Source organism: Cebus imitator, unplaced genomic scaffold (assembly GCF_001604975.1).
Source record: "Cebus imitator isolate Cc_AM_T3 unplaced genomic scaffold, Cebus_imitator-1.0 Scaffold231, whole genome shotgun sequence".
Lineage (NCBI taxonomy): Eukaryota > Metazoa > Chordata > Mammalia > Primates > Cebidae > Cebus > Cebus imitator.
In genome coordinates, this window is record NW_016107546.1 from 3991126 (window position 1) to 4004799 (window position 13674).

Sequence of the window (13674 nt, forward strand, 5' to 3'; positions counted from 1 at the left end):
AAAGATGTATAACTCCAAAATATGGAAATACCGGAAAAGTATTACCGGGCCTGCTCATATTCCTTGCTAATGAATTTTTCCAGATGTAAGAGCATCTTTAAGCGTACAGAATATGTTACGGGTACAGGCTTAGGGTCCTGAGGCTAGGCCAATACACCAGAATGAGTGTGAATGTATAACCAGTTTTTTTGTGGTCAAATGTTGTACCAGCAGTGAGCTTGTCCTCTCTGCCATCAAAAGCTGGGAACAGTGTGATGTAGCAGAACCAGACAACTGTTACTAATTTTAGAGGACAAGTAGCATGGATTCTTTTAATTGACTTGTTTTTTAGGGCAAGTAGACACAATTAAAGATCATTCTGTCTAGTAATTAATCAAATATGTATTGAATGGATATTGTGCATGGAAACATCTATATGTGGATGACTTCCAAATTCTTATCTCCAGCCTGCACCCCTCCCCTGAACTCAGATCTCTATCTCCACAGCCTATTCAACTTGAATGTTTAATGGGCTTGCCAAAGACTGCATGCCTGACCATTCCCCTCCAGAGTCGCCCTCCCACGGCCTTCTCCATCTCAGTTAATGTTCACTCTGTCTTTCAAGTGCTCAGGAGAAAATTTGCAAAGGTGTCTACCATCTTTCTTTCACATCTCTTACCCAATCTATCACAAATCCTGATTCTAAATGTAATTTGGAATCCTGCATGGGATTCTGGAACAGAAAAGGGGCATTTGAGGTGGGGGGGAACCAACAACAATCGAAGTATTGAGTTTATGTAATAATAGTGTTCACTGTGGTTCATTAATTGTGACAAGTATACCAGACCAAGGTAAGATGTGAAAAACAGAGGATTTGGGGTGCAGGGCAAGGGAAACTCTCTGAACTACTCTAAAAGGAAAAGTTTATTACAAAAGAATAAGCAAAGGAGCAGATTCTCCTGGCCTCTGGCTCACTCGAGCCTGTGGTTGGTTTGCTGGAGCCAAGGAGATGGAAAGACTGATTTTGTGTGGTGGTGGTCTGGGTGGAGGATGTGGTTAGATCAGCAGCAGCCCACACACAGTTTGCTTCTGGCAAAGCATTTGTCACCTTATCAGTACTTTTACACAATTTAATTATACTAACAAAATTGGTGACCTCAAATCAGCTTAGTCTTTATATAATGATTCTGTCAGATAATTTATCTCTCACAAATTTATAGTTCCACTTCATTACTTTTCCTGAAGAACAAAGCTCTCTAATCTGAAAAATAACAAACGTTTTCTGTTTTTAAAAAGATTTTGCTGTAAATCATTAGTACTACATAAAATGGAAAAATGTGTATTTTTATTTCACATGGAATGCATTAATCTGAATTAAAAATAAGGATTTTTTTTTTTTAAAGAAGCAGAAGAGCCGTAGAGGCTGGTGTTACAATGCGTCATAGAGGGGCTGGCACAGGCTCCAAATAAGAGGTGACAATTGTCCGGATCCTGAAAAATTGCAGAGTTGTCTAGAGTACGAAGTCCAGCCCCTGGGCAATCAAGTTTTTTATGCCACTTCAATGAATAGGCATGCATTTCTGTGAGAGCGGGGAAGGCAGGTTGAAACTCCCCTTTCTTGGTCTGTGTAAAAAACTATGGGGAAAGTCCCAGTGTTGCTTAAGGAGAATTTATGAAAAATTCATTTCTGTTTCCTGGGTGCCTGTGCCTTTAACCTTTCCCTAGAGCTATAAATGGTTGGAGACATTGCACACATCTTTAAGAACTGAGAAAATTAAAACAAACTTGCTAACTGCTTTCAGAAGGTCTTCTGTATTGCAGTTGGATATGCTCAAAACGTAAGACAGGCAAACAGAGGTGGCTGTGGAGTTTCCGTGCCTGGAATTTTCCCGACTGGGGAAAATTTAACGAGCACTTAAATAATCCTGAGTCTGAAAGGGGCAGAGGGGCCGGGCAGATGATGGCCGAGGACAAATCTAGCTTTGTAAATCCGAGAGTATTGCCACACTGATAGGAGGGAAAGGTCAAGGTGATATTTCATCCAGGGCTCCCAGTTCGTCCTCTCCTTACCTGACCTCTGAAATGGAGCCATCGCCCTTGAAAAGCCTGGTGTCTAAAATTAATATTCTTCCCCATCTGACTAAGAAGGCAACAGCTGAGCAACCTGAGATCAAGGGCCATATTAATTTAAACAGGGGCTCAAAGTGGCATTTGAGAGAGAAGATACTTCCTCTCGTAGTGAACACTTGCCTTTTCAGAAGATTTATATGACTCAGAGTCAAAACTTTTACCAGAGACCTCCATAGTCAGTTTGAATTCCGTGAAATTTCTCTTTACCTTCTGGAATGTATGCTCTGCACTTGGAGTGGCTCAAGGTCTTCGATGTTCTATCAGTGGTAATTATTTTTGTTTATTGCTACAACCTCCCAAATCTCCTTCCCTTTTTTCTAAGTTGTCTTCAATAACAAATTGTAACAAAATTCAGGTAGAGCTTAATGTTTAATATTTCTTTGCAAATTATTGTGTCTTAAACCTAAGCTTTTGTTTTAATACATTAATTTTATGTGGCTTCCTGATCCAACTTGAGTTTCATCTGTAATTAGCCATAGCATTTTAGTCATAGTTTGCTTTAGAAATAGCCATGCATTTGTTTCCTTATTTTAATAATTTTTTTCAGGGCAATTTGAAAGAATGCTGGGAATGATCTGTAATGTATCTGTAGAGCTCTGGATAATAGTATTAATATTTGCATTTTTATTTGTTTGAATGTAAGCTCTTTATGTGGATAAGTGTAACTTTTAGAACAGTGAATTTTAAATACTTTGGAACCCAAGAGTATCATTTTACTATAGGAGGTGAGAGAACAAAATATTAAGTTTTGTGGTGAGAATTACAATACGGTTTTTAAGGTGAGAAAATGCTCGTAGAGGAGCTTTTCAAAAAGTCTCCACCAGGGGGCGTCCGTAGTCAGCCATGCGGAACTAGCACAAATTAAAATCTTTCCTCTCTCCCTCTCCCTGCCTCTCTATGCAATCAAGTGATGTGTACATATAGACATGCGTATATGCTCCAGTATCAAGGCATATTATGTATTTTGCATTGCTTCATTTGTAAAGAAAGTATTTTAAGAAAAGTGAAAGGACTCTGAATTCCTCAGTACATAGCTGTTAATGCAGATGCAAAGAAAGGTATCTGGGTATGCTGCCCACGAGAGAGGACCGTAAGGAAACACGTTTCTGTCACAAACACCGCACAGGTTAAGACGTAGGTACAGAAGAGATCTGGAAAGGGACTCATTTGGGGGAGATCCCTCTGAAGAGGGAGACCGGGGAAGCAGGAGAGACCCCTTCTGCGATAAGCCCTTCCCACGGGGCTGCAAAACCTGCGGTTCCAATTAAACCCAAAGATACTTTGTATTTTACATTTAAACTGGCCACTTGATCCACAGCTTATTTTATGCAATGATGAGCAGTTTCGTCACCCAGTGAAACTCAGCATTGCTTCTTACTATTCGCTTTTGTAGTTTTAAAGTGAAAAAAACATTTTTCTTTTAAAGCTCCAATGTTGGAAACTCGATATGAATATTAGCATTTCTCTTCTCATTTTTGGATCCACTCTCCAGTTTAAACAGGAGAGACTTGCAAATTCTCACTGTTCATTTTCCCAGGAAGTCAAATATGTGAATAAGTGATGAGAATTTCCGTGTTTCCCTTCTCTGCAGTCAAGAAAAAGAAGCACTGAAGAGTCACAGTTGTGTCTTGATTTATAAATCGGAGACAGAGGGAGACGAAAGCCACACTCCAGACAGAAGCTTAATCGGACTCACCACTAAGATGTTAAAAGTGAAGAAGCTGGAAGAATTCAACACGTGTTACAACAGCAACCAGCTGGAGAAAATGGCCTTTTTTCAGTGCAGGGAAGAGGTGGAGAAAGTGAAGTGTTTTCTGGGAGAAAATTCTGAGGACCAGGATTCAAGATCTGAACAGAATGAGGTAATCATGTGCTAGTTTAATCTCCTAAAAAGTATTCATTCTACCTTATCTTTTCTTATGTCGTGGAGCGGTGCAGCAACCCTTTCCAAATTGAGTAGAATTAAGGAAAGTCTATGAATAGACACCATTCAATTTTGCTTCACTGAGAATTGTGTGTATCAACTATGCAATTGCGTCTGGTAAATAATTAGGCCTTTGAAACTGCATTTCTGCCTGCAATCTACTTCACATTATGGTTAGTGGCTTCAGAGTTATACAGCCAGCTTCTGGAAAGGAAGAAGAATCCTTTAAAATGATGGATCTGGGCTTGAAATTCAGAAAAGTGCTGTGGGAGGCACAACTGTTCTGCAAAAGAAGTTTCTCATTTCCTCCAGACCTTGAGTTCCTCATGAGGCAGATGGCAGAGCTGTTGATAGTGAAGTTCAGAGACGGGACAAGAAAGAGTTGCTGATGGCACGACTGTGGGGCTGTGTCCTCCTCTGTGCAGAACGAGAGCTCTGAACTCAGTGCGGCTGCTTGTTCTTGGGCAAAATATTAATTTAACCAAGGGCTTGCCACATCTGAACTAGTGAGATAATAGCAGTTGTGAAAATTAAGTGTGATCACATCTGTAAAGCACTCAGCCTAGTGTCTGTCACTAGAGTAAGCATTTCATATGTGTTAGCAGCAGCATCAATTCTCTCCCCTGCCTTTGCCCAGTCAGTTCCGGCCCATCATCCATTGGCTCCTTGCCCGGTGGGAGCATCAAGCATTTAGGCCATGCCTTCATTCCAGCACATGCAGTGGTTTTGAACATGTGGATCACCTTTCTCTAGACAAGGCTCCTCCAGGTTAGGACCTTGTGTTACTTGTTCATGTTTTCTCAGTTGCTTTCCCGGTAATGGGAACAAGTAGGCACCAAAGTGTTTTTGGAATAAAAAGATCTATTTAAGTGAATTCTGGTTGAGGGCTGGGAATCATTATTTTCGATAATCAGAGCAAGTGATTCTTATCAGGGAGGTTTGGAAAACATCCTTCTTTGCCCAGCTACTGTTCTAAAAAGCACTATTCAGGTAGGAAGGGCGTTTCTAACAATGCGACAGACAATGAGATAGAAATATTGTATAACAAAGGTCTGGGAGGCTTTTTACTGTAAGTGAATAAGAAATGACAAAATGTGCTGGAGAGAATAAATGAATCAGATTGAAACAGATTTTTTTGAGACCCCTGCTTTCCCCATGAGTTCAATATAGACCAAGAAGAAATATCCACAGGCAAAATTAAGTGGGACATGACTTTCTCATTAGGGTCCTTAGTGGTACAAACAAACAGGATACTTTTTTCTGTTTATTAATTTCAGCAGGACAGAGAAGACAAAATATTCTTCTTGGATAACTTTGAAATCATCAACTAACTGTAATAGTTTATATGAATTTTATTATCTTTCAGGTACTGTTTTTCTCCAACTTCTGTGACACAATTTTTAGAAATGGGAAACACTTTCAAGAGTAAGATAGGCTGGGTGCATGGCTCATATCTGTAATCCCAGCACCTTGGGAGGCTGAGGCAGGAGAATCACTGCAGGCCCAGGGTTTGAGACCAGCCCAGGCGACATAGTGAGACCTCTATTTCTACAAAAATAAAAAATACAAATAAAATAGCCAGGCATAGTGGCACACATCTGTAGTCCCAGCTACTTGGGAGGCTGAGGCAGGAGGATTGCTTGAGCCTAGGAGTTCAAGGCTGCGGTGAGCTATGATCACACCACTGCACCCCAGTGTGGACAACAGAGCAAGACCCTGTTTCTGAAGATAAAAAAAAGAATGAGATAGTGCTAAGTTGGAACATAAATATACGTAGGGATATTACTTTTTGATAGCCAACTGCATCCAGAAGTGCATGATTTGGAAGTTAAATGTTTTTAGGATGTTTTTGAAGGAAAAACTAAGACTGTTATTTAACCCCTAGAAACCCTCAGAGAATGTCCTTTGTAGTAAGTCTCATATCCCTTCTGTAACTTGGGCCTCCTGGCTTGGGTCCTGCAGTTGACAGCCTGCGGAAGGTGGGAAGGAGTCACTAGGAGCTCCATGTGTCCCATTCAGTTTCTTACTTGTAAATAGTGAAGGGCCTGGAGATGTCTGCAATAAATTTCCCTGCCTCTCTCCGTCCATGTGGAGAATGGATAGGCGCACGTGTCGGAGGCACAGGGTTCTCCTTTCCGTGGCCTGGAGCCCCAGCCTGCCCAGTTGATGGGTGCCAGGGCAGCCAGCAGGCTTGGCAGCGGGTGGGTGGAGAAGGGCATTCCAGCAGCTCAGATGTCTTCAGGTATGCAGACAGAGCAAGATTAACACGTCTTCATCTTCTGCTGGAGTAGCAATAAATCTTTAAAATGCCACTCTCTTCCCTCCAGGGACTATAAAAAAATGCTTGTCAATTTTCTCCACCGATTCCCCTTTCTCTCTCATCCCTTTTCTCTTTCAGAAGATTAGCATGGCTAATCATAGTAGAAACATGTGCTGTGGTGCGCTGGATAGAATTGACTCTGAATTTCAGACTCTGGTGACATGGTGACATGAAAGCTTTGTCCTGGAAGCTTGCAGTGCAGTTTCTTTAGTGTCTGGAATCACTCTCTGGTCCCAATAGGGGAAGAATTTTACATAAACCACTTATATTTAATTTTATATTTACATAAACAAAATAGTTTGATAAAACTCTGATTCTTTGTGTTTTCCTGCTCTTAATCAGATTTTCTATTTTTTTAATATTTCCTCCACTGAACTGATTTTTAACGGTCTTCTTTCTTTTCCTCTATGTTTTGTTGAGTTTATGAAATACTTCATTGTGTATTTTTCTTTTTTCTACTTGAGTTCTTTTCTTTTTCTTATTCTTTTTATTTTTCTTTTCTTTTTTTCCTTTTTTGAGACAGGGTCTCACTCTGTCACCCAGGCTGGAGTGCAGTGGTGTGCTCTTGGCTCACTGCAGCCTTGACCTCCCTGGCTCAAGTGATCCTCCTGCCTCAGTCTCCGGAGTAGCTGGGACTAGGCAGGCACCACCACCCATGGCTACTTTTGTATTTTTTTTTGCAGAGATAGGGTCTCCTTATGTTGCTCAGGCTGGCCTTGAACTCCTGGGCTGAAGTGATCCCCCTGCCTTGGCTTCCCAGAGCGCTGGAATTATAGGCATGAGCTACTCTGTGTGGCCTGTTTTTCCTACTTTTCTTTTTCTTCTGTTTTCTAGCGACTTTTCTCATTCTATTATTTCCAAAGGCTGTTCAAAGTCACCCAAGTTCTATGTATTGTGTGAAATTCTAAGTTTTCAGCGGATAACCATACGTCATAATAAACTAGGTCTAAATATACATACGTGGTGTGGTGTCGAAATCAAGTAAAATTTACAAAACCAAATTGGTCTGACTCATATGAGTGATGAGCTCGATGGCTACTGTGTCTGTACCATTAGGTTATAAATGATGAACAGACCTCATTACTGTAATTAGTATTGTTTTTGTACTAAGGTTTTTTCTTTTGTCAGTTTTCTGTTATCTATATAGTAAATAGCCCTCATATTGTATTTCCCTCAGATTTACTTGAATGTTTAATAGGATCTCTCTCTCTCACATATACCCTCACACCCCTTTACTTGCTTAATGAAACAAAAACGTGCCCGGTAATATTCTCAGCCGACCATTCAGCTCAGTGTGCTTCTCACTGCTTTCCTCTGTTTACTGCCCCTATCCCTGCTTATGAAGCCTGGGGTTGTCTGTGCTCACCTCCTGGTCCCTTGGCTTTCTCCACCTTCCTGTTCACCCCTATACTCCACCCAAAAGGCATGGTCCCAAGTACAAAAGTAGGACACAGGTTGTGAATGCTCACTCTACACAAATATGTCAGTGTGGCCTACCATTCCAAATCTGCGCCTAGAGGACCTCTAAGTAAATCATTTCTGAATTTATCCTAACCCTTGTTGATTTGTATCTAGAAGCCTTCCTTCATAGGGAATAATTCCTTCTTAAAACCTGGCTTAAGTTCTTCCATATCCTAACCAGGGGGTATCCCAAAGCTGTGGGGGTAGAAACAAGAATGTCCCCAGCAGACTCAGGACCCACAGCCCTTGGAGTGTTTAAATAGCCAGCACAAATGCTCCCAATACCAAGCAAAGCAAAATATTTATTAACAGGATGTGCAGAGGGACAGGGTGGGTTGGAGTAAAGTGTGGATCTCCCTTTTTTGATTGCAGTTGGTGGATTTAACACCAGATGGAATTTCCTGACCAACTGCTGTGAAATTGTACCATCGGCACCATCCATAATGACTATAACTTAGATCTCAAAATAACAAGGCTGAGGGCAGAGGTTTTGTGATTTTTAGAGTTGTGTTTCTCCTCACCCTGTAAGGCCAGGAGAAATCTCCCTGGCGGTGGCCCAGCCTTGGCAACCAGCAGATGCCAGATACAGTCGTGCTAATTGTCCTTGAACTGGGAACAAATGCGCATTCACGGTGTAAATTGTTGCCAGCAGGTCTCCCAACGCCCCTACACCTGTTTCAGATCTGTCACACGAGGCTGTCATATTTTTCCTTTTAAAGAGGCAGATAATTTGCTGATCACGTAACTGGAGACATCATTGCATTGGCAGGACTCTGCAAGAACCTCTGTAATTTGGTGACACCCACTCCTCAGGGCAGAGCAAAGGGTGACACTGCTTGGGAAGTGCTGGTGCTAGATCAGGGCAGGGAAGGAGCATATAAGCCAAGCGACATCCACAGCTGCTCCCAGAGAATGGACTTCACACTCAGAAGGAAAGACGTCTGGGTTGTAGGCAGCGTGTGCCTTCTCTCGTCTTCAGTTCTCTGGCGCTTGATCCGGTTCATGATGACCCGGGGAGGCCACTGCCAGGCTCCTGCTCTTGAGGACATGCAGGTAGTAAAATCACTTTTATCTGACAGATTCATTTTGTTTGAATGCTTCCAACCTGGGAGTGGTGCTTGCCAAAGAAAATGGAATGCATGCCCTGGCTGAATCTTTGCCCAGGACACTGGCCTTAGGAGCAGTTGGGGTAATAATAGTGGCATGTGGCACATTTCAACCTTTCAAACACTTGCACCAACTTTTGGGGAACCTCATGGGCAGGGATTCCCCTTGCATATTAAAGTTGGTGACCTGTTTTTGTTTGTGAGGGCTACAAATAATGTCCATATCTCTTCATTCTCCTACTTCTTATATGAGTTATGAAAAGAAAATAAAACTAAAGCAAAAGTTCTTTTACTAAGAAATAGATTGCAAAACACAGCACGTGCAGCCATCAGCTCTTCTGAGCATAGCCTCCTCTGCTTTCTTTGTTGAACTGTCGCCTGATGATGTGTTTCATGTGACACCATAACTATTCCAGGAATGGAATTCAGTCAGGAGCATAGTGGAATTCTTGAAGAAAATAAATAATTCCTATTCTAAGGATTTTAGCACTTTTCAAGAGAGGGTATTCATATCTGGGAAGACAGCTCTTTCCTCATATTTAATTACCTTATAATTAGCATTTGATAAATTATTTTTAAAACAATATAAAACAGTTTAAAAAGCACTGCAGAAAACAGTCTGAATCACTGTTCCTGCCTGAAGTTGGGTTTGTGGCAATGTTTCTCAGTCTTTTTTTCCCATTATTATGCACCCTCTCCTAAGCTTTTCAGGGTTTTTTCCCCCCAGTTGACTCTTCCCATTAAATTTTAATACGGCATATATACTGCATACCTATTGATGCATTGTTTGTATATCTGTACTTTATACATAAAAAGAGTAAGATTTTTTTTTTACATGCCTCCAGAAGAACCAATTTTCATTCCTTTGGGGTGCTATTGTCCCCACTGACAATACACAGTTAAAAAAATTTCTCTAGGGGAGTTAGATGATCTATCCCTATACCTGTATATAAATCCCTTATCTATATCTTATTCAGCAGGAAGCCACCACCCAGCATCTTGTTGGCATTCAGAAGTCAGAGAACTCTAGGAGTCAGGCTTCCTCCATGCCCTGAGCCTTTCCAGGGGACCCTTCCACAACAAATATTTCTGGAGCATCAAGTTCACGTTAAGGGGAATTGAATGGACAAGCCAATCTTGGAATTGTTTGTCAATCATCTGACCTATCTTAGTTGAGGACAAAGTGAAAGAGATGGAAGAAAGATAGGGAGAGATTTGTTTATTTTTAAAGTAAGAAATCATAAAACATTATAATTCTCTTTAGGTCTGACCTAAAGAGACCTAACATCATGGTTAAGTCTATATTTTTAGACAGTCACTGTTACCCATGTGAGAATCATTTTTTGCTGTTTATCATATCTCCTGTGGGAGATACTAGGAGGGATATCTTTCTCCTTGGAAGATACCAGGAGGACTACGTTTCTCCTGTGGGAAATACTGTGAGGGCTTTCATCTTCCACGTGGAAAAGAATGTTATGAGAATGTAGCCCTCATAGCATTTCCCAGTGAAAAGGTCACCAAGATATATGAGTTCATTAGGATTATTGTGGATGTATATTTCAGAATGTTTTTGCAACTTTTTAGCCATAAAGAAAATCTCTCTTAAATTAGAATATACAACATGTCCTCATATCTTTTCTCATTATTAATGAATATTTACAAATGTGAGCGACCTATTGTCTTTGAAATATCTATAAGCACAGCAGTTTTAAGAACTGTCTTTTGTAGAGGTATCAGTGAATCCTGTTTATTTTTATTTATTTATTTATTTATTTTACTGTTTCATTTTATTTTATTTTATTTTATTTTATTTTATTTTATTTTATTTTTATTGCATTTTAGGTTTTGGGGTACATGTGAAGAACATGTAAGATTGTTGCATAGGTACACACATGGCAGTGTGATTTGCTGCCTTCCTCCCCATCACCTATATCTGGCATTTCTCCCCATGCTATCACTCCCCAACTCCCCACACCCTCCTGTCCCTCCCCTATTTCCCCTCGACAGACCCCAGTGTGTGATACTCCCCTCCCTGTGTCCATGTGTTCTCATTGTTCAACACCCACCTATGAGTGAGAACATGCGGTGTTTGATTTTCTGTTCTTGTGTCAGTTTCCTGAGAATGATGGTTTCCAGGTTCATCCATGTCCCTACAAAGGACACAAACTCATTTTTTATGGCTGCATAGTATTCCGTGGTGTATATGTGCCACATTTTCCCTGCCTGGTCTATCATCCATGGGCATTTGGGTTGGTTCCAGGTCTTTGCTGTTGTAAACAGTGCTGCAATGAACATTCTTGTGCATGTGTCCTTATAGTAGAACGATTTATAATTCTTTGGATATATACCCAGTAATGGGATTGCTGGGTCAAATTGAATTTCTATTTCCAGGTCCTTGAGGAATTGCCACACTGTCTTCCACAATGGTTGAACTAATTTGCACTACCACCAACAGTGTAAAAGTGTTCCTACTTCTCCACATCCTCTCCAGCATCTGTTGTCTCCAGATTTTTTAATGATCGTCATTCTAACTGGCGTGAGATGGTATCTCAATGTAGTTTTGATTTGCATTTCTCTAATGTCCAGTGATGATGAGCATTTTTTCATATGTTTGTTGGCCTCATGTATGTCTTCTTTTGTAAAGTATGTGTTCATATCCTTCGCCCACTTTTGAATGGGCTTGTTTGTTTTTTTCTTGTAAATCTGTTTTAGTTCTTTGTAGATTCTGGATATCAGTCCTTTGTCAGATGGGTAGATTACAAAAATTTTTTCCCATTCTGTTAGTTGCCGATTCACTCTAATGACTGTTTCTTTTGCTGTGCAAAAGCTGTGGAGTTTGATTAGGTCCCATTTGTCTCTTTTGGCTTTTGTTGCCAATGCTTTTGGTGTTTTGGTCATGAAGTCCTTGCCTACGCCTATGTCCTGAATGGTTTTGCCTAGATTTTCTCCAAGGGTTTTATCATGTTAGGTCTTATGTTTAAGTCTTTAATCCATCTGGAGTTAATTTTAGTGTAAAGTGTCAGGAAGGGGTCCAGTTTCTGCTTTCTGCACATGGCTAGCCAGTTTTCCCAACACCATTTATTAAACAGGGAATCGTTTCCCCATTGCTTGTTTTTGTCAGGTTTGTCAAAGATCAGATGGTTGTAGATGTGTGGTGTTGCCTCTGAGAACTCTGTTCTGTTCCATTGGTCTATAGCTCTATTTTGGTACCACTACTGTGCTGTTTTGATTACTGTAGCCTTGTAGTATAGTTTGAAGTCTGGTAGTGTGATGCCTCCCACTTTGTTCTTTTTGCTTAGAATTGACTTGTCTATGTGGGCTCTTTCTTGGTTCCATATGAAGTTTAAGGTGGTTTTTCCCAGTTCTGTAAAGAAGGTCATTGGTAGCTTGAGGGGATAGCACTGAATCTGTAAATTACTTTGGGCAGAATGGCCATTTTCACAATATTGATTCTTCCTAACCCTGGGCATCGAATGTTTCTCTATCTGTTTGTGTCCTTTCTTATTTCGTTGAGCAGTGGTCTGTAGTTCTTGAAGAGGTTCTTTACATTCCTTGTTAGTTGTATTCCTAGGTATTTTATTCTCTTTGTAGCAATTTTGAATGGCAGTTCGTTCTTGATTTGGCTCTCTTTAAGTCTGTTATTGGTGTATAGGAATACTTGTGATTTTGGCACATTTATTTTGTATCTTGAGACTTTGCTGAAGTTGCTTATCAATTTCAGGAGATTTTGGGCTGAGACGATAGGGTCTTCTAAATATACAAACTATCTTCTGCAAATAAAGACAGTTTGACTTCCTCCTTTCCTGTTCTAATACCCTTTATTTCTTTTTTCTTTCCTGATTGCTCTGGCTAGAACTTCCAATACTATATTGAATAGGAGTGGTGAGAGAGGGCAACCTTGTCTAGTCCCTGATTTCAAAGGGAATGCTTCCAGCTTTTGGCCATTCAGCATGATATTGGCTGTTGGTTTGTCGTAAATAGCTTTTATTATTTTGAGATACTTTCCATCAAGACCTAGTTTATTAGGGTTTTTAGCATAAAAGGCTGTTGAATTTTATCAAAGGCCTTCTCTGCATCAATTGAGATAATCATGTGGTTTTTGTTTTTGGTTCTGTTTATGTGGTGAATTACGTTTATAGACTTGCATATGTTGAACCAGTCTTGCATCCCGGGATGAAGCCTGCTTGATCATGGTGGATGAGCTTTTTGATGTGCTGTTGCAATCAGTTTGTTTGCCAGCATTTTATTGAAGATTTTTGCAGCTATGTTCATCATGGATATTGGCCTGAAGTTTTCTTTTCTTGCTGAGTCTCTGCCGGGTTTTGGTATCAGGATGATGTTGGTCTCATAAAGTGATTTGTGAAGGATTCCCTCTTTTTGTATTGTTTGGAATAGTTTCAGAAGGAATGGTACCAGCTCCTCTTTGTATGTCTGGCAGATTTCAGCTGTTAACCCATCTGGACCTGGGCTTTTTTTGGGTGGTAAGCTCTTAATTGCTGCCTCAACTTCTGCCCTTGTTATTGGTCTATTCAGGGCTTTGACTTCTTCCTGGTTTAGGCTTGGGAGGATGCAAGTGTCCAGGAATTATCCATTTCTTCCAGGTTTACTAGTTTATGTGCATAGAGTTGTTTGTAAAAATCTCCGATGATGGTTTGTGTTTCTGTGGAATAAGTGGTGATATCTCCTTTATCGTTTTTTATTGCATCTATTTGATTCTTCTCTCTTTTCTTTTTTATTAATCTGGCTGGTGGTCT

The 13674-nt window shown here is 40.5% G+C and overlaps 1 protein-coding gene across 2 annotated transcripts in view; it reads left to right on the forward strand.

Annotated features, from left to right (window-relative positions):
* The window catches only part of MYLK4 (myosin light chain kinase family member 4), a 110450-nt gene that overhangs the window by 16452 nt on the left and 80324 nt on the right, over positions 1-13674 (forward strand). The window contains exon 2 of one of the 2 annotated variants that reach the window (XM_037727472.1): positions 3701-3971. In XM_037727472.1, coding sequence (XP_037583400.1) covers positions 3701-3971 — 271 coding nt within the window. Of the gene's footprint in view, positions 1-3700; positions 3972-8486; positions 8868-13674 lie in introns of those variants that run through there. The other variant, XM_017497503.2, reaches the window with a different exon arrangement.